Consider the following 22,046-nt stretch of genomic DNA (forward strand, 5'->3'; position numbering starts at 1 on the left):
AGATCAGGGGCATATCTGAAACTATTACAAAAAACAAAACATATATATATATATATATATATATATATATATCAAGGTATAACAGAGCACAGAATTAAATAGTCATTAAACTTGACTAAAAGGACCTGAAGAGGAGACACATTTTGACAAATATCTGAAAAGTTGACCACAACAGCAGAAAAGTATACAGAATTTAGCCCACGCTCGTCAGCACCACCTGAGATCTCAGCAACAGCACAATTCAGGAGATATACATCAGAGATATGATGAAGGTTTTTGGTCTAACATTTTACATTTCTTTAGCAGATGCCCTTATCCAAAGTGACTTACATTCTATCTCATTTTATACAACTGAGCAATTAAGGGCCTTGCTCAAGGGTCCAGCAGTGGCAGCTTGGTGGACCTTGGATTCAAACTCATAACCTTCTCCAACCCCTTAACCACTGCACTACCACATGTAATATTGTATAAATCTCCTTCCACTAGCTCTTCTCCTTCAGTAGATCTTTTTCACAATCCCAAAATACAAGTGTCACACTACCTGTGGCTGCTTTACACTGATAACATAAATGAGCTGAGTCACTTTTGTTGTTTCTCAGTAATGTGTGTGCATGTGTGTGTGCATGTGTGTGTGCATGTGTGTGTGTGTCAATAGTTTTGTGTAAAACAACTCCCCCTCTTTAAAGGTTAGTCAATATTTCTGTTTAGAAACAGAGCTGTTTCTTGTTATTAAGCTAGTTGCTTAATGCCTTCAGACCATCATGAGGCCCTGTAACTTTCAGACACAAAGACAAGCACACTGTCATATATTCAATTCAGCGCAATTCAATTTTATTTGTACAGCGCTTTTAACAATTAACATTGTCTCGAAGCAGCTTTACAGAACATAGGAGCTAAAAACATGGTGCACAAAGTCCTAGATGTTAGACAAAATCCTTCCTAGTGGGCGAGCCTGAGGCGACCTGTGACAAGGAAAAACTCCCTTAGATGATATGAGGAAGAAACCTTGAGAGGAACCAGACTCAAAAGGGAAGTTGGTCCATCTCTGGATGCCTCAGGGTTTCACAGGGTTGGCCTCTGTCTACTGGAGCTGGCACAATCTCCAGATGCCTCAGGATGGGTAGAAAAAGGAACCGGTGGAAAGGAATTAGGTTAGCTGCCGTTCATGATATTAGCAGCACTAGATGATAATGTGCATTCAATCAGATGTACTGGAGTACGAGGTTATGGGAGGAATTATGTGTATGCCAGGCTAAAGAGATCTATGTTTAAACTGGGAGAGCATGTCTGAGCCCCGAACACTGTCAGGAAGGCTATTCCAAAGCTTAGGAGCTAAATACGAAAACGCTCTACCCCCTTTTGTAGATATTCTGGGAAGTACCAGAAGTCTGATCTCAAGGAGCGTGGTGGATTGTAACGTGTCAGAAGACTGGTTAGATACGTGGGAACTAAACCATTTAGAGCCTTGTACGTAAGCAGTGCTAGTTTGAATCTACATATACAGCGGATGGATCAGCTTCCTGGGGGTATAAAAAGAATAGAAACTGCAGTATACGTGAGTAATTGGGTTATTAATGTGACTAATATCAGAAGGTCACGAAGAAGCTAAAACACCAGTAAAGAAATGTATCTTCATTCAGTGGATTATGTAAATTTCTCCATTTTGCATCTGCAAAATGCAAACCCTTTAGACCTGCACACCGCTGCTCAATCCTGCCGTAGAAATAGAAAAGTTTATCAGACGTTTTCAATCAGTGTAAAGAAATGAATGATGTTCAGGCTGTGAGTCTGATCTAAAACGAGTCTGTTGGCTTTCAGTGTGTTTTAGACGTGTGTTTTCTCTTGTTGTATAACCTTCCACAGAATTTTACTGGCTGAAGATAAATTTTATCTGCATATGAACAAGCACTTGGAGCACGACAGAGAGCAGAGACGGGTTTGATATCAACATAGGGTTTGGTATCATTTAATTGGAAGGGTTTGTTGGATTATATTGCTCCTAGTAGGCTACAGAAAAAACAGAAATTCTTATGAAACACTACAAATTCTTAAAGCTCTGAGTGTCCACTTTCAATATGAGCTTCATATTTACCATCACTGTGGAGTGAGACATGACAAAGACATTCAATGCTAAAACAGAGACAAGATAAAACAGGAGCAATTTCTCTTTCACCTGGAATACTGAAATAGAAAATTAGCCCACTAGCCAGTATCTACTTCTGTTTTTGTTTGTTTGTTTGTTTGTTTTAACATGTTTTTCTATTCATTTTTGCATATATAATAATATGACCTGTCCCTGCTCTTATGCATCTATCTATCTATCTATCTATCTATCTATCTATCTATCTATCTATCTATCTATCTATCTATCTATCTATCTATCTATCTATCTATCAGTATCTTTATTCTGTCATCTCCATTATCAGTATCATCTAACATCTGGGTCTTTGCACAACATGTATTTAATTGAACATATAAATCTGTCTGTTTCTCACTCTCTTCTTTGTTTTGTTTCTCTGTCTTAGTAACCGAATTCACGAATCTATAAAATCTTGTTTGGTTCTCGCTTTTATTCCCAGTTCCCACTTCTGTCACGTCCACAAGTTCCTACTGAGATAACAACATGCCTCATGCTCGAAAGCCGTGCACCGTCTCCAATTCTGTCCAAAACCTACACGCGAGATCGTACCATTGTGGAAAGTAAACTGAAAGTAAGAGGTCGGACATTGTCTTCGGCGTTTCCGAGCTTTGTGACTACTCTGTTGTGTTAAGATAAAGAACAATAGCAGAACTGTCAGGATCCTCTGACTGAGGTGCTTCACATGGACTCGGTTCAGGGCTTTGTTTTTGCTTTGTTTTTAATGGAGATTGATGAATGGAGTCTCTTCACGTATTTAGCTCAGTTCACTGATTTTATACAGCAGGAATAGTTACACAAATGTTCGGCTTAGGTTTCTACATAAACCGTGTCGTCATGTTCCTGCATGAAGTACTGGAGACTCCCATAACAAGCAGGGATGGCCATGATAGACTACAAGCCTGGTCAAGCACGATTACAGTGCATACTGGCAGACAGATGTGTTCGTGTTAAGAAGTTATTACACCCAAATGCCTCACAGCTCCACAATTCAATACTTACAGCGTGTTACACTCCCTGTAGAGTCACGTGTTTCCTCTCTCCATATCCACTTGGGTTACTGCTGGGTTCTCTGGTTTCCTCCAGCCTCCCAAATACGACTGAGCGCTTCATATTCATGACTCTAAATATGAACAAATTTGAACAAATATTATAGCCTTACCAAACAAATCTTTCATTCTCTGTCTCTCTCTATCTCTGTGTCTCTTTCTCTATCTCTGTGTCTCTTTCTCTATCTCTGTCTCTCTCTCTCTCTCTCTCTCTCTCTCTCTCACTCTCTCCACTTGGGTTACTGCTGGGTTCTCTGGTTTCCTCCAGAGAATGAGTGCCTCATATTCATGACTCTAAATATGAACAAATATCAATTAACCACTGAGCTACACGTCCACAGATTTTCTAAATAAATATTTTGTTTATATTATCTATCACTCTTAACATTAAATTATAGCTTTTACCAAACAAATCTTTCATTCATGTTTATTTAAACAGTTTACGCTATTTATTTCCGACTTGTAGGTATAATGCTTAAAGAATAATAATAATAAAAAATCAATTTAATTTATTTGTATAGCGCTTTTAACAATTGACATTTGTCTCAAAGCAGTATAGAAACAGAGAAGGAAAAAAAAATGATAAAGAAAATGATTCACACCGTCTCAGATCTGCCGTTCCATCTGTCAGCTTGAGACAGCAAGGAATTAGTGTCTATAATGACCTCAGACACTACACTGACCTCATAGCTCCTCATGAGACTCGGTTGCTGTTGTAGATATAGGACAATATTTACATTGACATTATTTATTGTCCAGTGTCACCCAAATGAGGACGAGGTTCCCTTCTGAGCCTGGTTCCTCTCAAGGTTTCTTCCTCATATCATCACAGGGAGTTTTTCCTTGCCTCAGTCACCTCAGGCTTGATCATTAGGGATAAAATGGTATAATAATTTAATTTAATAATTTTCTTTTCTCCTTTCTCTGTTTCTCTTCTTCTGTAAAGCTGCTTTGGGACAATGTCCATTGTAAAAGGTGCTATACAAATAAAACGAATTAAATTGAATAAAGTTTAAAGTTAAGTTAGCTATTTTATCCCTTAATTTTAATTTACTATTATTATGTATATATTTTTTAAAAATGGGACACAGAGTCTGTCTCTCTCTGTCTTTCTTTCCCTCTCTCTGTCTTTCTTTCTCTCTTCCTCTCTCTCTCTCTCTCTCTCTCTCTGTTTTTCTCTCTCTCTCTGTCGCTCTCTTTCTATGTGTCTCTCTCTTTCTCTCTTTCTCACTCTCTCTCTCTCTCTCTCTCTCTCTCTCTCTCTCTCTCTCTGTCTCTCTCTCTCTCTCTGTCTCTCTCTCTCTCTCTCTCTGTCCGTGTCCGTCTCTCTCTCTCTCTCTCTCTCTCTCTCTCTCTCTCCGAGAGCGCGTGAGCGTGCAGTGATTAAAAAAAGAAAGAAAAAAAAAGTTATGATGACGCAACAACTCGCAGCCAATCAGAGAGCAGGGACAAAAAGCAGCGCCGAGCTCCTCGCGCACATTTACAGGGTCAAGAGCTGTAGGACTGTGATAATGTTCTCGAGACTCGTCAGCACATAAAGGCGAGGGCTTCTCCTCCTCCTCCTGTCCGCTTCCCGAGCTCTATTTCTGGATGTATTTTGGCGGAAACAGATTGACCGGTAGGTAAGTGACGAAACGCACATTTTGGCAAGCTTTTGTGTTGAGTTGAAAAAAATATATATAGATATAATAACAATAAAGGAAGGAAATTAATCTTCCGTATTTTCAAATGCGGGAACGAGAGCAAGGCGCGAGCTCCCAAACACACCGGCGCGTGAGCAATAACAACCACAACAATAAGGATAAATATCACAAAGCGGTCAGTGTTTACAGGGTCGTGTGGTCAGGAGAGGTGAATGTTTTGTCTGAGGTGGCTAACCCCTCAGGGGGAATTTTAGTTTTTTTTTTGTCCTTTTTTATGCGCCTCAAAGTATTTCTCTTTTTTTCTCTTAATTGCAAGCCAACACCTCTTTAGTGTGCAGTTTTGGAGAAACCTGAAAAACCTGAACCCGAGTTTTCATTTTCTCTACACTCCAGAGTTCAGTGAAAGATAAAATGCGTTGTTTTTCAGCCAGAAAGCAGCTCTCTTGTGTGAGAGGAAAGTGTCCTTGCTGCTATAAGCCGTGTTTTTGCTTATATTTATATATATATATATATATATATATATATATATATATATATATATATATATATATATATATATATATATATACGCAGTCTTTATAGATTTCTATCCCGAATCGTTCCAGATTCATATGATAATTCGAGGTGAATCGATTCACTGCTGTCACGAATCGATTCATTTCATCTCGATTCTCTGAATGTTTTTCGATGAAGAAACAGGACTGGAAAGATTTTTTTTCAGATTTTTATTTCTGAATTATAAGCAATGCAAAACAATGCTTTTTGTTTGTTTGTTTTTGCTTTTGTTTTTTTGGTGTATAAAATAAACTAAATAAATGAAATGGATATGAACTGAGGCTTAATATACATTTTGTAAACAGATATAAAATTCAGACTCTTCATATTTTATAGATAGATAGATAGATAGATAGATAGATAGATAGATAGATAGATAGATAGATAGATAGATAGATGGGAAGAGAGAGATAGATGGGAAGAGAGATAGATAGATAGATAGATAGATAGATAGATAGATGGGAAGAGGGATAGATAGATAGATAGATAGATAGATAGATAGATAGATAGATAGATGGGAGGAGAGAGAGAAAGAGGGATAGATAGATAGATAGATAGATAGATAGATAGATAGATAGATAGATAGATAGATAGATATAATCTAATATAATATGTCAAGAAAATAGACCCTTTTTTTTAGTGAAACTAAATGGGGTGAAAGGTTCGACTCATTCACACCAAGTATTGTCTTATCTCTTCTGTACTTGACAAACAACTATAATGGTCTATGGATTTAAACAAGGACATGTGTGAAGGCTGTCACGATATCACTACAATAATGATAGAAGGTCAGGAAAAACAGATAGATGTTGGCTTTTGTTAGCAAAACTAAACAAGGTGAGACTTCGGCTAAAACATGACGACGTCTTAAAGTATTTATTCATTTCTTTCCTGGACATCGTTTCAAACCTTTTGTACCAGGCTTGTCACGATACCAGGATATGATTTTGATACCGATATATAAATAGCAAAAAAAAAAAAGAGAAAATGAAAGTGTTTTATTGGTGTTTGTCCTCCTTCATACTGAGGTTAAGGTACAAAATGATTTATACGAAGAGGAGTCGAATGAAAACTTTAATAATTAAACCTCCACTGTCCTCAATGACCGTTTCTCCTGCCACCTAAATCCCTGATAGGCTTTAATGACAACTATTTATAATGAACAATCTGAAATAAACAAGAAATGTGAAGGTTTTCATTCATCTCTCTCTCTCTCTCCCTCACACTACACAATATGGACGATTTAAAGTACAAAATAATAGCGTTATAATACTGTCACATTAGATATGGATTATTATCTTTGCTAATAAAAAACTTACAAGCAACAATTAAAGTGGTGTCATAAAAGGAGAGAAAATAAAACAGCAAATCCAATCATTTCCTCGTTGTAGTGATTATGAAGAAGCTGTAAAATGACGTCACCTTTATTTATACAGCATCGATAGGACTCTAAGAATCAAGTTTGAACGAATTGAATGAAATGGAGGATGAGAAATGTCCGACAAACGGGACGAAACAGAAGACCCTAAAGAGAATAAATAAAACAAATCAGCTTTAAATCGGATTTAAAAAGCTATAAAGCGGAAAGGGTTTATACAATGCGTAGAAAAGTGTACGTTGATGTTGTGTTAATATTTTGTCTCGCCGATATCCATATCATTTTGTCATAACAGCCGCCCTGAAATTTAATCCGCTTTGCTTTCATGTTGATTTGTTTGGAGAATCACGAGCTCACATATGTTACTCATTACATCTCTCCTTGTACGCAGGCACATCTGTGTGTGTGTGTGTGTGTGTGTGTGTGTGTGTTTTAGATTTGCTAATGAACCTGAAAATGCGATTTGTTTGCAACATAATATTTCCCCTAAACAGCATCACGCCGGTTTAACTCGGCGTATTCATTGAAATTTTATTGTATAGGAAATTGACATGCATTTAAACCACGCCTACGTGTTGTTACTGAATTAATATAATGAGCCAAAAGAATGATCCGGGTGATGATGTGGTGATGTTTACTGGAACTGGTATGCGTTTCTCAGAGTAACCTGACCAAACGACTTCACTTCTATCATGAAAGCGTATATATGTCTCTCATAAACGTATATAAAAAGTATTGAATGTGTGGAAGTTTAAGTTCAGATCTATAAAGTTCTCCAAGGAGTGTATCCTTCTCTGGTGCCTGAGTGCATGCGATGGTTTCCTGCCACTGGGAACAGATGTAGTGCAGGAGATCTTCATCTGCGTGTCATTTCATGACATCACTGCATTGCATTACACCCACTTCTTTCTGCACTTCAGTTATTCCTACATTTCCGTGTCTTCGTTCCGGGCCTCGGCGTAGGCGCGTAATTAATACGAGGCGCTGTAGATTTATACCGTAAACACCATCTCGGTGGAAGTTATGGTTTTCATTACGATCTGTGGATTTCTTTCACTTTTCTTTTTAGTTAAGAGCTGCATCTGTGTTCGTTTAGAAGCCTGGAACTGGCTGTGCGAGTGCGTGGGTTGTTTCTGATGCACTACTGATATCCAGGCTCTCCTACTAAAGCTATTCATCATGAGCAGATATCCAGATCTACGAATTGCATTTGCATACAGTTAACTCTTGCTCCAGTTAACATCATAAGGAATAAAACGAAACGGCGAATCGAATACAAGAGCCACTGCAAATGATGTGTAGTATGAGATCGCTCGTTTTGAGGCATTGGTACAAAAGCCCTGGTCAGGGTCACGGCTTTCTCATGTAGCTGAACCTTCAGGGTAATGGCAGAAGATCTGGACTCCATATTAGCCAAGAAACAGCAAGAGGACATTGACAGCATCGTGTTTTAGGGACATGCCTACAGAAACAAACCTGGGTGCAACCAGAGATTGTTTATTTACTAAAGTCTTGCAGATTGATGAGACAGTGAACTTCACATCATTTGGAGTCTAGTATTTAGCTGACCCTCATAAGAGGTCACTGTCACAGCTGTAAACACCACAACTTCCTTCTTCTATGGGGGAAGTAGAGAAAAGTCAGCTTTGTTTCTAGGCTAAAAAAAAACATGACGCACGTCTCCTGCAGAGTCCAGCCAATCAGATGACGACTTCCAAACTCAGGAAGCGTTTCCGAATCTATGTGCTGTTTGCATCAGACGCTCAGACAGTGGTTGGTGGGTTTGATGGTCAAGGCTGAGAGTAGGGATTCGGTGAATCCAGAGCCGGTCCCATGAACATGACGAGAGTTTTGTTTGGTTTTTTGAGAGATGGGAGAAAACTGGAGAACCCAGAGGAAACGATAGGAACTTTCCAAGGCTTTAAATACCATCCAGATAGTGTGACTGAATTTCAACAATGATCTCAAAGATCATTTATTGAGTTCAAATTGTCAGTATGGTTTGTCTAATTGTTTGTCTAATTGTCTAATCAGTCTAATTGTGCATTATTTATATAAGATGAAAATAGATTTTATTAGTTTTATGTAATTATTTTTTTATTCCAGTCACTCCTTGAGGACTGAAAGTTTTAGATATGCATGCAATTATAGATAATGACAGAATCAAGCTTGAGAAATGATACAAAGCCTTTATCACCTGAAACTATTTAGATTTTAATGATAAAATGACATCTTTAATACCAAACAATGTACTTGTTTTAATAAAGAATTAATGAATTGTAATTTGAGAAGTCAGACCCCCTGCTTTAATTCCTCTCCTGTTAATAAATGTTTATATTCTGATTCTCACGATGTTTTCTTTTGCATGTGATGAGCAGATCCTTCAGTCTTCAGCTTCTGACCGGATGTCCCCGATGGAGGGCGAGTTACTCCCACAGGAAAGCAGAATCTAGCAGACGTCACTTTGGATCCAATGCTGAACATCTCCATGTCAGTCGCAGCCGATAGCTGCGAGGGACGCTATAAGAATGTTTCGTATTTCTACTCCATTAGAAACAAGAACATCAGTGCAGAATGGAAGACACGGGACTTCGTGGTGGTGGGACTCGGAGTCCCCGTGTGCATCTTCATCCTCTTCGCCAACCTGCTGGTGATGATGGCTATTATCGTGAACCGGCGCTTCCACTTTCCCATCTATTACCTGTTAGGTAACATGGCGGCGGCGGACCTGTTCGCCGGCATCTCCTACCTCAACCTCATCTTCCACACGGGGCCGTGGACCATAGGGCTCACGCAGAACGAGTGGCTGGTGCGAGGAGCGCTGATCGAGATGAGTCTAACGGCGTCCGTGGTCAACCTGCTGGCCGTGGCATGGGAGAGACACCAGAGCATCTTCACCATGCAGCTGCACAGCACCATGTCCAACCGGCGCGTGCTGATGTTCATCGTAGGGATCTGGGTCATAGCCATCATCATGGGTCTGGTCCCCACTATGGGCTGGAACTGCGTGTGCAACCTTAAGGCCTGCTCCACCGTAGCGCCGCTGTACGCTCGCAGCTTCCTGGTCTTCTGGGCTGTACTCAACCTCATCACCTTCTCCATCATGGTGGCCATTTACACTCGCATCTTCATCTACGTGCGCCGGAAGAGCCAGAGCACGCTGCCATACATGCTTAACGTCAGGCAGAACGACACACTGGTCGGGTTGATGAAAACCGTCTCCATGATTCTGGGTAAAAGTCTGTCTGTCTGTCTGTCTGTCTGTCTGTCTGTCTGTCTGTCTGTCTGTCTGTCTGTCTATCTCTAATTTTTTAAATATCTTAGTGGGATTTGGGTTAGCATCAATCAGTTATTATATCTATATTTATTTATTTATTTAATTAATTTTATTTAATTAATTATTGTTTCTTAATATTTTAGTGGGACAGTTTAGCATCAGTCAGATATTTATTTATTTTATTTACTTATTTTAATATTTATTTATTTTATTAATCTTACTGGGATTGGTTAGCATCTGTCAGTTATTAATTTAGTTCATTAATTTAGTTTATTATTATTATTATTATTATTATTATTATTATTATTTATTTCATTTTTTTTTTTACATATCTGACTGGGACCAGTTAGCATCAGTCAGGGAACACAGTGATGCTAATCGAGTGTTACAGATGCAAATCAGTGAATAAATGCTGAACTGAGGGTGAGTGATTGGAGATATGATTGAGCCTCAGTTAAATATAGGGACAGAAATTTGCATACATTCATTTAAATATAATGCGACTAAGTTTAAATCAAATCATTCACAAAGCTTTATTAAGATGAGGAGATGAAGTTTAGAAGGAAATGCTTGTGCCGACTTGATCAAGCCAATACTTGATGACTGACTTTATAAACTGAGAAAATAACCACAATTGTCCTCAATCGGGCTTGAAATTCTTTACATTTTCTCAGTCTGCCCTTATTTGTTTATTAAGGAGCATGTAGCACTTTCTAACACTAAAGTTCTATTTACTTTCTCAGAAAAATCAAATCACTGAAACTGGAGACTCGCTCCATCAATGTTGAATAATCTCCTTTTAGGAGAGAAAGATTGATTTTGTCAGTAAAATAGAAATGTGTTGTTTTTTATTTACTATTAAGCCCTAGATGGCGTAGCTCGATCCCCTCGCGAGTCCCGGTTTACGAGTTGTTAATGGAAAGGTGTTTAAGGAGGAGAGCTTTAACTCCACAGTTGCTGATGAAGTCTTTTAATGGGGATTTTGGAGGGTTGGGATGCTCCTGTAATCCTCATTTCCTGTCTAGAGCTGAGATAAGATAAAGGACATCGGCATTGTTCTTCTCTTATATCCATTGTCCCGACTTCCTAAGATCCTTACTGCTGGTCCTCATGGTTACTAAACAGATTATTTATTTATTTTTTTTTATTTATTTTTTTTTAAACAGTAAGGAGCCAGAATTATCTACTGAACTCCAGACGATGAATAAAATAAAAACAATTACAAACAAAAAGTAAACCTAATAAAGCGATATGAAAGCGTATTTGTATTCCTGAAGCCTCAGCTGTGGATCAGTGGTTAATGTTGTGTCCTAGAAACCCAAGAGTTTGGAGTTGAAATCCCTCAGAGACGCTGTAGGGGTTTCGAGCGACACCCTTCACCCCTTCAGCCCCCGGGGCTCCATACCAGTCCTGACCCCGCGCTCCGACCCCGTGCTCCGACCCTGGATCCTTTCCAACTAGGGACATGTGAAGAAAGCATTTCATTGTACTGTACAAGTGTGTGTGTGTGTTTTATAATGATGACCGTAAAGCAGATTTTGTTATATCACCACATTATGTAAGTTTTTTTGGCTGTGTGAGAAATTCTCCTTCTCACCAAATCTCCCTGAAGATCCTTTGTTTTTAAAACTAGATATTTATCCAGACCCAGAGAATATTTTTCTGCAGGAAGCTCTTCGTAAATGTGCATTCATTCCTCTAAATGTGAATTTAGCTTTATAACTAGCATACTAGATGAGCTGGGGTTTGACCTAGATTAATGGACATTGTCTCAGAGTAGCTTCACAATAGTAGAGAAACATAGAAATATGAAGTTTAAAATGAAGCTATTTATTTGTAATTGTTCACTATCTTTCCGGATAATGCTAGCTAGCTTGAACTAAGCCGGATTTATTTCCAATATTTAGCTGAACTGAGAGGAATTTTCTAGTTTTGTAGAAAATATTGTGGATAAATCACGGTCACAAATGCTGCTTTAGTTTATAGTGCTAATACTTTAAGTCTAATACTTAGGGGTGTGTATACTTATGCAACTAGTTAAGTTATTTTAGTTTCTTTTGTCCGTAACATTAATGTTTTTCACTTTAAATGTGGAAAAACTTCTGACATTTTTCTCACAATTTCTGTTTTTTTGTTTTTGTTTAGGTAAAAAAACCCTGCTATTTTAACAGCCATTTAATATCCATTTTATCTATAAATGGTCATTCTTTCTCTGCTAAAACTAGCCATCACACATGAGCTAATCTGACAGGATTTCAGTCAAAATTCATCCATAAATGTTTCCTTATCTTTGCTGCTCATTTTTAGCTTGAAAACACGTGCTAGCTATCCAGAGTCTTGAGGGAATTCAGTTCTCTGCTAATGCTAGCAAGAAAACATGAGCTAACCTGAGAGGATTTTTTCAGAGAATTCAGTTCTAAATGTTCATTATCTTCCCTGCTAATGCTAGCAACAAAGCATGAGCTGACCTTTTTGAGGGAATTTACTTCTAAATGTTCAGTATCTTCCCTGTAATGCTAATGCTGGCTAGAAAACATAAGCTGACCTGACAGGATTTTTGACAGAATTCAGTTCTAAATGTTCATTATCTTCCCTGCTAATGCTAGCTAGAAAGCATGAGCTGACCTGAGAAGATTCTTTGAGAGAATTCACTTATGAATGTTCATTATCTTCCCTGCTAATGCTAGCAACAAAGCATGAGCTGACCTTTTTGAGGGAATTTACTTCTAAATGTTCAGGATCTTCCCTGTAATGCTAATGCTAACCTGACTGAGTAAAAACAGCTCAATAAATGTCTAATCTTTCTCTGCTATTGGCAGCAAGTAAACATGAGCTAATCTGACAGGATGTCTGATAATCATCCATAAATGTTTATCATCCTCCTCCCTGCTAGTGCTAGCCAGCAAAGGTGAGCTAACCTGACCGGATTTCTCCGCTAGTGTTAGCTCGCAAAACAACCTGAGTTCATAATCTTTATCTGATTACACTAGCTAGCCAAAGGGAGCTAACTTGACAGAATGTCTTGAGGGAATTTATTCATAAATATTCATTAGCTTATTTGCTGACACTAGCTAATGTGAATGTAAAAATCTATCTATAAATGTTCATTATCCTTCTCTCTAACTAATACTAACTAGCTAGCTAAATGATCCAAGGCATGATTTCTGAGAGATTTAAGCTAATAATAGTTTTCTGTGAGAATTTATTACTTAATGTCTAGATATAATCCACATGAGAGATTCCTGTGAGCTTAGCATGTTTGCTAGCTAGCGTTTGTAGAAATTTGTTGAAAGGACATGTAGTAATTAATTTTCTTCACAGATTATGCATAATAAAGCACAAGAATGTTTTCAAACCTTCAACCTGATGGGATTTCTCCCGTAAAAATTCTTCCCTATTAGAGAAGAGGGAAGCTAGTTTGTGCTAGTTAGCGAATCTGAGGTAATCTAACGAGACTTTTTGAGACTTAGCTTCCTGGAAGGTGAAACTCTGTAGAGCGCTAACAGCTAATTATTAGTAGATGACTAATGGCTGATATAATGGAGAGTTAAGGAAAGGGAGGGAAAAAATGGACTGTGACAATAGAGGGAGTGGGAGCAGGAGTATTAGCGTACTTAAAATAGTGCAGTGTTTGTGTTGTGATGGTGATCCTCTGTGGTCGGTGTCGTGAGGAATGATAATTGAGCAGTAAGACTCTATAGGAAACAGATGTTAATGATTTGACCTACAGAACCTAATGGAAAAAAGTGTTGAGGCATTCTTGAGAGGTGATTCACTCTGTGTGTGTGTGTGTGTGTGAAGTAAACAGGATGTGGGCATTGAGACACGCACACACACACATGCACCCCAACTGTATTTCAGAACTAATTTTTTTTTTTTTTTTTCCTGTGTCCTCAGGTGCCTTTGTGATCTGCTGGACCCCCGGGCTGGTCATCCTGCTGCTGGACGGTTTACAGTGCACAAGCTGCCAGGTGCTGAAATACGAAAAGTACTGCCTGGTCCTGGCCGAGTGCAACTCCCTGGTGAACCCCATCATCTACTCGTGTCGCGACGAGGACATGAGGAACACATTTAAGCGCATCCTGTGCTTCCTGTGTAGGCGGGACCAGGAGCAGGAGGTTGAGCCCAGTAACATCTACTCGGACACTTTGAAAACGGACGGGCTGCTGACAGAGAAATACTCGGACAACGGCAACCACAACCACAGAGAGCGCATATCATTCTGAAAGCTGGCCTTCTCTTAGTCAGAAAGACCGTATCATGCCGATCACGTCCCCTGAACAATACGAGGGCTAGTAAATGTAGCAGATGGTCAGATTTGTACGTGTCGCGTCTGAGCATCTAATGCCACGGTTCTCAACCACAGGTCTGGTGTTGAGTCAGGAATAAAATCCTCCCTGGTTATTTTTCTAGAACAGAACATCCTGCAGTGTTTTGTTCCTCTTCCACCACAGCAATCTGATAATGTAGTATTAACACAGCGTACGTTATAACAGCCATAAAACCCTCATGTCTGATCTCCTCACGTGTCAACATATCAAACGCCACCTCCGTCCTGTCATCGATAACGAATCGACCAATCGGATTTGAGAATTGAACAGCGCTGTGTCGTGTTAAAATATAATTTATTAGTAGCTGTAAAGGAAATTATGCCACTTCTAATCACTTTTATATTTTTTTTTTGTAAAAAGATATATATAATATAGATAGATGGATAGTGTGTGTGTGTGTGTGTGTGTATATATATATGTATATATATATACACACACACACACACACACATCTCTATCTCCATCCTTTTTTTTTTTTGGTCATCTCAGGATAAGATGCTCCTCCCTTTGAATTTAAATAAATAAAAAAAAAGTCAAGACTTTGGCATGTGTAATGTTAAAACTTTTGTAAGTCCATACGGAGTTGGACTCTTCTATACTACGATCGCAGTAATCTCTCTTGCCCCGGTCTCGTCGTGGGCGGAGTCATCGATGTGGTCACCGTAGTAACCAATACACAAGCGGTCTGATAATCACAAGATATCGCACTTTCTGTAATGTAGCATTGATGGACTCCATGGTGGTGGTAATAATAATAAATAGCTGATTAAATTCATTGAAAAATTACTTTTTTTTTTGTGAACTGGATAAAAATCAGGTTTAAAAACAAACTTTCCAGCACATGCTGTTTATTGTACATGTCAAATATTGGGATTATTTTATTTTATTTTTTAAATAATAATTTTTGCCACACACAAACAGTTCTTGTCATTTACACCCCCTGGACATGTGGATGTTTTCTAAAACACTGTTGAATCTTTGTATTTTGTCTGTAATTACTGATGGGAACTCATGGTATCACCACTGTGGTTTAAATATAATTTTTTAAAAACCTGTTAAATGTTTTCTTTTTCCTTCATGTTCCCCGCCGAAAGAGATGGGCCGACGATGAAGCGAATGAATCACACACCCGAGCTCAAAAGCACACTAGATTATTTTATTAGTTTTCGATTTTCTAATAAGGAACACTACAATTCTCATATTTCCTTTGTTTTGTGTTTTTTTTTTTTCTTTTTCTCTTACTAGAACAGTTCTAAAGTTGAGGTATAAAAGGAGTTCATAGCAGACTAACAAGTCTGAAAATGGCAGGGTTTTATATACAAGAGAAATGGAGAGAACAGAACAGAGGTAAGGGAGAGGTAGAGAAAAGGAGGAGTGATGAATACAGAAGAGGAAAAGACGGGAGGGAGGGAAGGAGAGAGGGAAGGAAGGATACGCTACAGTTCTAGAGGGGGGAAGAAAATAATATGTAACAAAACCACAAAATCTGTGCGTTTGTTTTCGGTGCAGTGAAATCGAACCTCGTCACATGATCTTGTGTGTGTGTGTGTACGGAAACGAGGGTTTGAGTGTATGGTCAGGGCTCTCACTTTCTGGTGTGGATTAAACTCATGACGAGGCTTCGTTAAATCAGGATCTAACACGCGCTAACATGCAAACCGTCTCGCTACATCCAGCTTCCTGTTTAGTTTTTAATCCCTAAATGGTTATTGGATAAAATCTGACCTATGTGAGCAGTGAGAAAGGCCCAGGTGTAAACAGGATGTGAGACTCGTGTCTGTCTCAGGTGAGACGCTCAAAGCAATTCCAGCAATATGGCGTAATTCCAGGATGTCGGGGCCGTGCGCGTGTGTGTGTTTGTACATGGCGAACGTGTCTGTTCATGCCACAGCTGCAGCGAGGGTTTAAAGACGTCGTAAACGACAAGCAGCTTTCAGGAATGGAAACGTCGCACGCTCGGCAGCTGGGGAAAAGACGACGACGACTACTATTTTTTTTACGGACAGCAAAGAGCCCGGAGCTGCTGGGAAAGCTGGATCTCCCGGAGAGCGAAGCAACACGCTCGTAAACCTGCGACCGGAACCCGAGCCGGAACCTTTCGTGGTCGAGGAGCTTCTAGAAAAGACGCGGAGACACGCTTCAAGGTTTCACCGCACCGAACTCCAATACAACAGATGTGTTTTTTCTTTTTTTATAAACAAAACAAAAACAACCCCAAAAACAAACTCAACAACATTACAAATACAAAATACAAACACTCCAGCTCATGAGTGGAGTAACGTCAGGAGAGGAGGAGAAGAAGGAGGAGGAGGAGGAGGAGGAGGAGGAGGAGGGGAAAAAACAAAACAAAAATTAAAATCAAAATAAGGTGTACATTTTATCAAAAGAGAAATACACTTAAACATTCCACAATCTGTACAATGACATCCGGTGATGACGAGTACAAAAAGGAGGAAGGAAGGAAAAAAAAAAGGATTATTATTAATAATAATAATAATAAAAAAAAAATATTTTGGTGTAGTAATAGCATTAGTTAGAAGAAAAGCCAGCCAGCTGAAATGGATTAACATTAATCTATACAGATGTGGGTAAAAACGTCATTTTTCATCGAGTCGTCTCTCTCTCTCTCTGTGTGTGTGTGTGTGTGTGTGTGTGTGTGTGTACGTACATAAACAAAAACCCATCTTACATTTCAGGGGTCAAGTTCATAGTGTAACAATTTCCATTCGTATATATCATGGTCAGTATTAAAAGCTTAAAAACAAAACGAAAAAAAAAAAACACGAGAGAAAGAGCAAGAGAGATGGACATTAAAAAAGAAAAAAAAAAAAAAAGAGTAACAGAAGACGTCCACACTTTATTTGCGCACTTCCTGTGTGTTCAGGAGACTGGAGTTTAATGCGACGGTCCTCGGCGTGTGCTGCAGTCCGGCGACTTTACAACCACCACACGCATTTTTGGTTCGACTTCAAAGAAAAACAAGAAGAAAAAACAAAAAAAGGAGAAGAGCCCTTGTTCCTCGGCCAGGTTTTTAAAGGATGCGTTTTTGTTTTTGTTTGTTTTTAATAAATGGGACAATGCGGCATGCTAGTATCACAGTATGGATGCTTTCCGTCGCATACAGAGAAAGATTTAAAAAAAGAAAAAATTTAACAAGACCAAAAAAATTAAATTATACAAAAAGTGTTGAATTGAAACCCACTTCCTCTCTCTCTCTGTGTGTGTGTTTATTTTTTTATTTTATCTTTTTTAAACATCCGCCCACATTTCAATTCAAACTTGTTTTTTTTTTTGCCCTCCATTTTATCCTCTTTTTTTTTTTTTTTTTTTTTTTTGGTTTGGAAGTAGTAGCCAGTCGGGTCGAAGCAGCCTCTGAAGCTCGGGTTCGAGTCGAAGGCTGATGTGTGAAAGCTTGTGGCGTCCCGGAGGAACGACTCGCTCCGCCGAGTCCGTGGTGCGAGATGAGACGTGTGGTTTATTTCTCTCTCTTTTTTTATTTGGTCTGTGGTTCCGTTACATTCTCTCAGTTTTGCAGTGTTTACTTGCTTGTTGGAGGAAGAAAAAAAAAAAAAAAAAAAAAAAATACAACTGAGCTACACAAGGACTCGCAGGAATTCTCGAAGTCTTCAAGGATCAACATGCAAAGGATGGAAGACTTGTTTTCTCATTGTTTTAAAAAAGAAGAAGAAAAAGAAAAAAAAAAAAAAGTTGAGTGGCTCAAAGCTGAAGCCACGAGCTCTTCTCTTCTCACAGGCTGGAAAGCTCTAGCTGTCCTACTCGACTCTACACTGTGAGGGAAAAGGAGCTAGTAAAAGCTGCTAAGCTATTAAAACAGAGATAAAAGAACTAAGAGAGAAAAAAAATAGGCCGGTGAGAAATCTAGCCCGCGGGTGCGTGATTAAAACGTCTGTCCACTTCGCTCCGGTACTGACCTGCCCCCTCCACCTTCTCCTCCGGGATTTAAAAAAAATAAAAAATAAAAGTCACCACACTGAACTGTTGTGCTTAGCTGTTTTCATATAGATTTATATAGATTTTTTTTGGAAACGCAGGAAGACGGCTACCGAGTAGAAACGTGTGAGACGTACGAGTGCTCTCCTTAGGGACCAATGACCTTAGTGACGTAGGCAGCTGTTGGAGCGTACGGCGCGGGAAAGCGGTCACAGACAGGGAGCTGAGGAGAACCTGCGTGGTGTTGACCTGCGGCAGTCTGAGGAGCTTCTCTGACGGACGGACAGCGCTTTGGTTCAAAGCAGGCAGGTCGGAGGATCCTGTGGTCTTCAATGTAGCTGGCTTAGTAAATGTGCGTGCGTGTGGACACACACACACACACACACACACACACACACACACAGCACTCCAGCAACAGAGCAGAATGCTCTGACGTGTGACCTTTCTTTTTCCTTTTCCTGTGTTTCCTTCCTGAGCGAAGGCTCCTAGACGACTGTCCAATGAAGTCCAAACTTGAAAGTGTGTGAGGGAGTGTGTGAGGGAGTGTGTGAGTGAGTGTGTGTGTGTGTGTCTGTGTGTGGGGGCTCGGGGTGGATGGGGGGCTCGGTACCGTCGTTCTAGCTGAGAGCTTGCAAAACAAAGTTGAGTCCGAGGAGGAAGTGGAGTTGGACTGGTGGAAGCGCTGAAGTGTGTATGAGTGTGTGTGTGTGTGTGTGTTACTGTGTCTCTCTCAGTTGCAGGGTTGTGATTGGACGCTGCTGGGATGTCCGGGTGGAGGAGTGATGGGGTTTTCCTGCCAGCTGCTGTTGGCCTGCAGAGAAGACAAACACAATGACTTCAACACAAAGCGAACAGAGGGTGCCAATACTTTCAATCAAAGTGAAGCTAGGGGAAAGTTTTGTTAGGGGGCATTTGAAATGATGGGAAATGCAAGAATGCAGATATTCTCTACATTAATCACGATGTCTGTAGTGAAGAGTGTGAGTTTAAGGTCTGAGGTCTGAGGTCTTTTCTAACTTAAATAGAAAAACAGTTGTGAGTAAATCTGGAAACGTCTGAGTCAGAGAGAGAGAGTGTGTGTGTGTGTTTGTTTATTACTCACGTCTAGGCAGTGTGGGGTGTAAAGGGCACTTCCTGACCGCTCCTCATAGCCGGCCGTCAGGTGTGTAGCAGGGCGCTGGGTATCCACCTGTTAAACACACACACACAGTATGAAATGACTTGAACACACCCACACACGTCTAAGCCGCTCAACACAATAACACTTCCTCTGCACTTTATCCTGCTTTTATAATCACTGTGCTAGCTGTCAGCTTCTGAGAACCTAAAAATAGAGTGCACTCTTAACAGGTGTGGACCTTTCACACAAAGAGACGAGACGAGATGACACGAGAGGAGAGGGGGGAGGAGAGGAGATGAAGAGAAGAGAATAAGGACAAAAAGAAGAGAAAAGAGAAGAGAAAGATAAAAAGAGAAGGGACGAGACGAGAAACAAAAAGAAGAGAAGACACAAAACGAGAAGAGGTAAGAAGAGAATAAAGATAAAAAGAGAAGAGACGAGAAGAGATGCAAAGAGAAAAGAAAAGAAGAGAATAAAGATGATAAGAGAAGAGATGAGATGCGAAGAGATGAGAAGGGAATAAAGATGAAAAGAAAAGGACATGAGAAGACAAGAAAGAAGAAGAGAAAAGAGAAGAGAAGAAAAAGATAAAAAGAAGAGACGAGACAAGATGAAAAGAAAACAGATGAGACGAGACAAAGAAATGAGAAAAGAGAAGAGACGTGAACAGAAGAGACAAGACAGAGACGAGAAGAGTAGAGGCATGAATAGAGGTGGAGAGATGAGAACAGCGGAGACAAGATGGTGTCCAGGCTGAAGGCGTGTGGTGTTTAATGACTCTGTGACTCACAAGTTCCTTGTAAACAATTCAGTGGAGAGGAGATTTAAAGGAAGTGCTACGTCACAATGTCAGCAATGGAGCGGTGCAGAGAGGGAGAGCTACGCTAACGACATAAAGCGCTTATATTCATTAATAAATTAATTAACATGCCTGTATTTTGTAAAGCTTAATATATAGCACAAGAAAACATGGCATTACACCCCAGAAGGGGCAAATCTCATTATGGTGATGAGACACACCGGCTAGTCTTACGTTTAAAACCGGTTACATTCAGGAGGCCGAACCCGAACATCTCCAAGCTACAAGACTCTTTAACCCTCAGCTAACTCTGATGTATCCTGTAGAAGAAGAAGACTGAGGCTAAATCTTTACAATGAAAAATCGCGTTTTCGGAGGGGCGGGCCATGCTCACTCTCCTGTCAATCACAGGGATGCTAGCCAATCGTACATGTCTATGAGCTGATGCATGTGGAAGAGTGTGTTATAGTGTGTGCGTGTTGGGGGCAGATCTAGATCACTGGCTGTTGACCAAAATATTAGGAAAATAATAACATCAGCCAAATGAGCAAAACATACATACATAAACAGGGGTTGGACAATGAAACGGAAACGCCTGGTTTTAGACCACAATAATTCATTAGTATGGTGTAGGGCCTCCTTTGCGGCCAATACAGCATCAGTTCGTCTTGGGAATGACAGATACAAGTCCTGCACAGTGGCCAGAGGGATTTTGAGCCATTCTTCTTGCAGAATAGTGGTCAGGTCACTACGTGATGCTGGTGAAGGAAAACGTTTCCTGACTCGCTCCTCCAAAACACCCCAAAGTGGCTCAATAATATTTAGATCTGGTGACTGTGCAGGCCATGGGAGATGTTCAACTTCACTTTCATGTTCATCAAACCACTCTGTCACCAGTCTTGCTGGGTGTATTGGTGCATTATCATCCTGATACACAGCACCGCCTTCAGGATACAATGTTTGAACCATTGGGTGCACATGGTCCTCCAGAATGGTTCGGTAGTCCTTGGCAGTGACGCGCCCATCTAGCAGAAGTATTGGGCCTAGGGAATGCCATGATATTGCAGCCCAAACCATCACTGATCCACCCCCATGCTTCACTCTGGGCATGCAACAGTCTGGGTGGTACGCTTCTTTGGGGCTTCTCCACACCGTAACTCTCCCGGATGTGGGAAAGACAGTGAAGGTGGACTCATCAGAGAACAATACATGTTTCACATTGTCCACAGCCCAAGATTTTCGCTGCTGGCACCATTGAAATCGACGTTTGGCATTGGCACGAGTGACCAAAGGTTTGGGTATAGCAGCCCGGCCATGTACATTGACCCTGTGGAGCTCCCGACGGACAGTTTTGGTGGAAACAGGAGAGTTGAGGTGCACATTTAATTTTGCAGTGAGTTGGGCAGCTGTGGTTTTATGTTTTTTGGATACAATCCGGGTTAGCACCCAGACATCCCTTTCAGACAGCTTCCTCTTGCGTCCAGTTACTCCTGTTGGATGTGGTTCGTCCTTGGTGGTATGCTGACATTACCCTGGATACCGTGGCTCTTGATACATCACAAAGACTTGCTGTCTTAGTCACAGATGCGCCAGCGAGACGTGCACCAACAATTTGTCCTCTTTTGAACTCTGATAGGTCGCCCATAATGTGTGCATTGCAATATTTTAAGCAAAACTGTGCTATTACTCTGCACATTCCACCAGTAAGAGCACAGTGTGAAGGTTTAATCAGCAATCAATGAAGATTGTCCACCAGGCTGGTCAAATTTAGCCATGAAACCTCCAACACTAAATTGGCCAGTGTTT

At 40.1% G+C, this 22,046-nt stretch overlaps 2 protein-coding genes across 3 annotated transcripts in view; one reads left to right on the forward strand and one right to left on the reverse strand.

The window, feature by feature from the left end:
* The first annotated feature begins 4,645 nt into the window (after positions 1 to 4,645).
* Positions 4,646 to 15,769, forward strand: lpar2a (lysophosphatidic acid receptor 2a). Of its 2 annotated transcripts, none has more exons than XM_058378285.1 (3): positions 4,646 to 4,804; positions 9,141 to 9,995; positions 13,937 to 15,769. In XM_058378285.1, the coding sequence occupies exons 2-3, from the start codon at positions 9,236 to 9,238 to the stop codon at positions 14,263 to 14,265; spliced, it is 1,089 nt and encodes a 362-aa protein (XP_058234268.1). In that variant the 5' UTR covers positions 4,646 to 4,804; positions 9,141 to 9,235; the 3' UTR covers positions 14,266 to 15,769. The 2 variants fall into 2 exon arrangements, with proteins under 2 accessions (XP_058234268.1, XP_058234267.1); XM_058378284.1 differs by having other exon boundaries at positions 4,649 to 4,808.
* LOC131345410 (pre-B-cell leukemia transcription factor 1-like) overlaps positions 15,506 to 22,046 on the reverse strand; it is an 18,989-nt gene continuing 12,448 nt past the window's right edge. The window contains exons 5-6 of the mRNA XM_058378289.1: positions 19,424 to 19,510; positions 15,506 to 19,132 (exon numbers count right to left, since the gene is read on the reverse strand). Coding sequence (XP_058234272.1) covers positions 19,467 to 19,510 — 44 coding nt within the window. The 3' untranslated portion in view covers positions 15,506 to 19,132; positions 19,424 to 19,466. The remainder of the gene's footprint in view (positions 19,133 to 19,423; positions 19,511 to 22,046) is intronic.

The sequence above is a fragment of the Hemibagrus wyckioides genome, linkage group LG24 (assembly GCF_019097595.1).
Source record: "Hemibagrus wyckioides isolate EC202008001 linkage group LG24, SWU_Hwy_1.0, whole genome shotgun sequence".
Classification (NCBI taxonomy): Eukaryota; Metazoa; Chordata; class Actinopteri; order Siluriformes; family Bagridae; genus Hemibagrus; species Hemibagrus wyckioides.

What these genes read in the sequence shown, in the direction of transcription:
- lpar2a (XM_058378285.1), top strand. Translation starts at nt 9,236, where the DNA reads ATGCTGAACATCTCCATGTCAGTCGCAGCCGATAGCTGCGAGGGACGC. An exon ending in AACCGTCTCCATGATTCTGG is followed by an intron (nt 9,996 to 13,936) that starts GTAAAAGTCTGT and finishes CTGTGTCCTCAG; the next exon opens with GTGCCTTTGTGATCTGCTGG.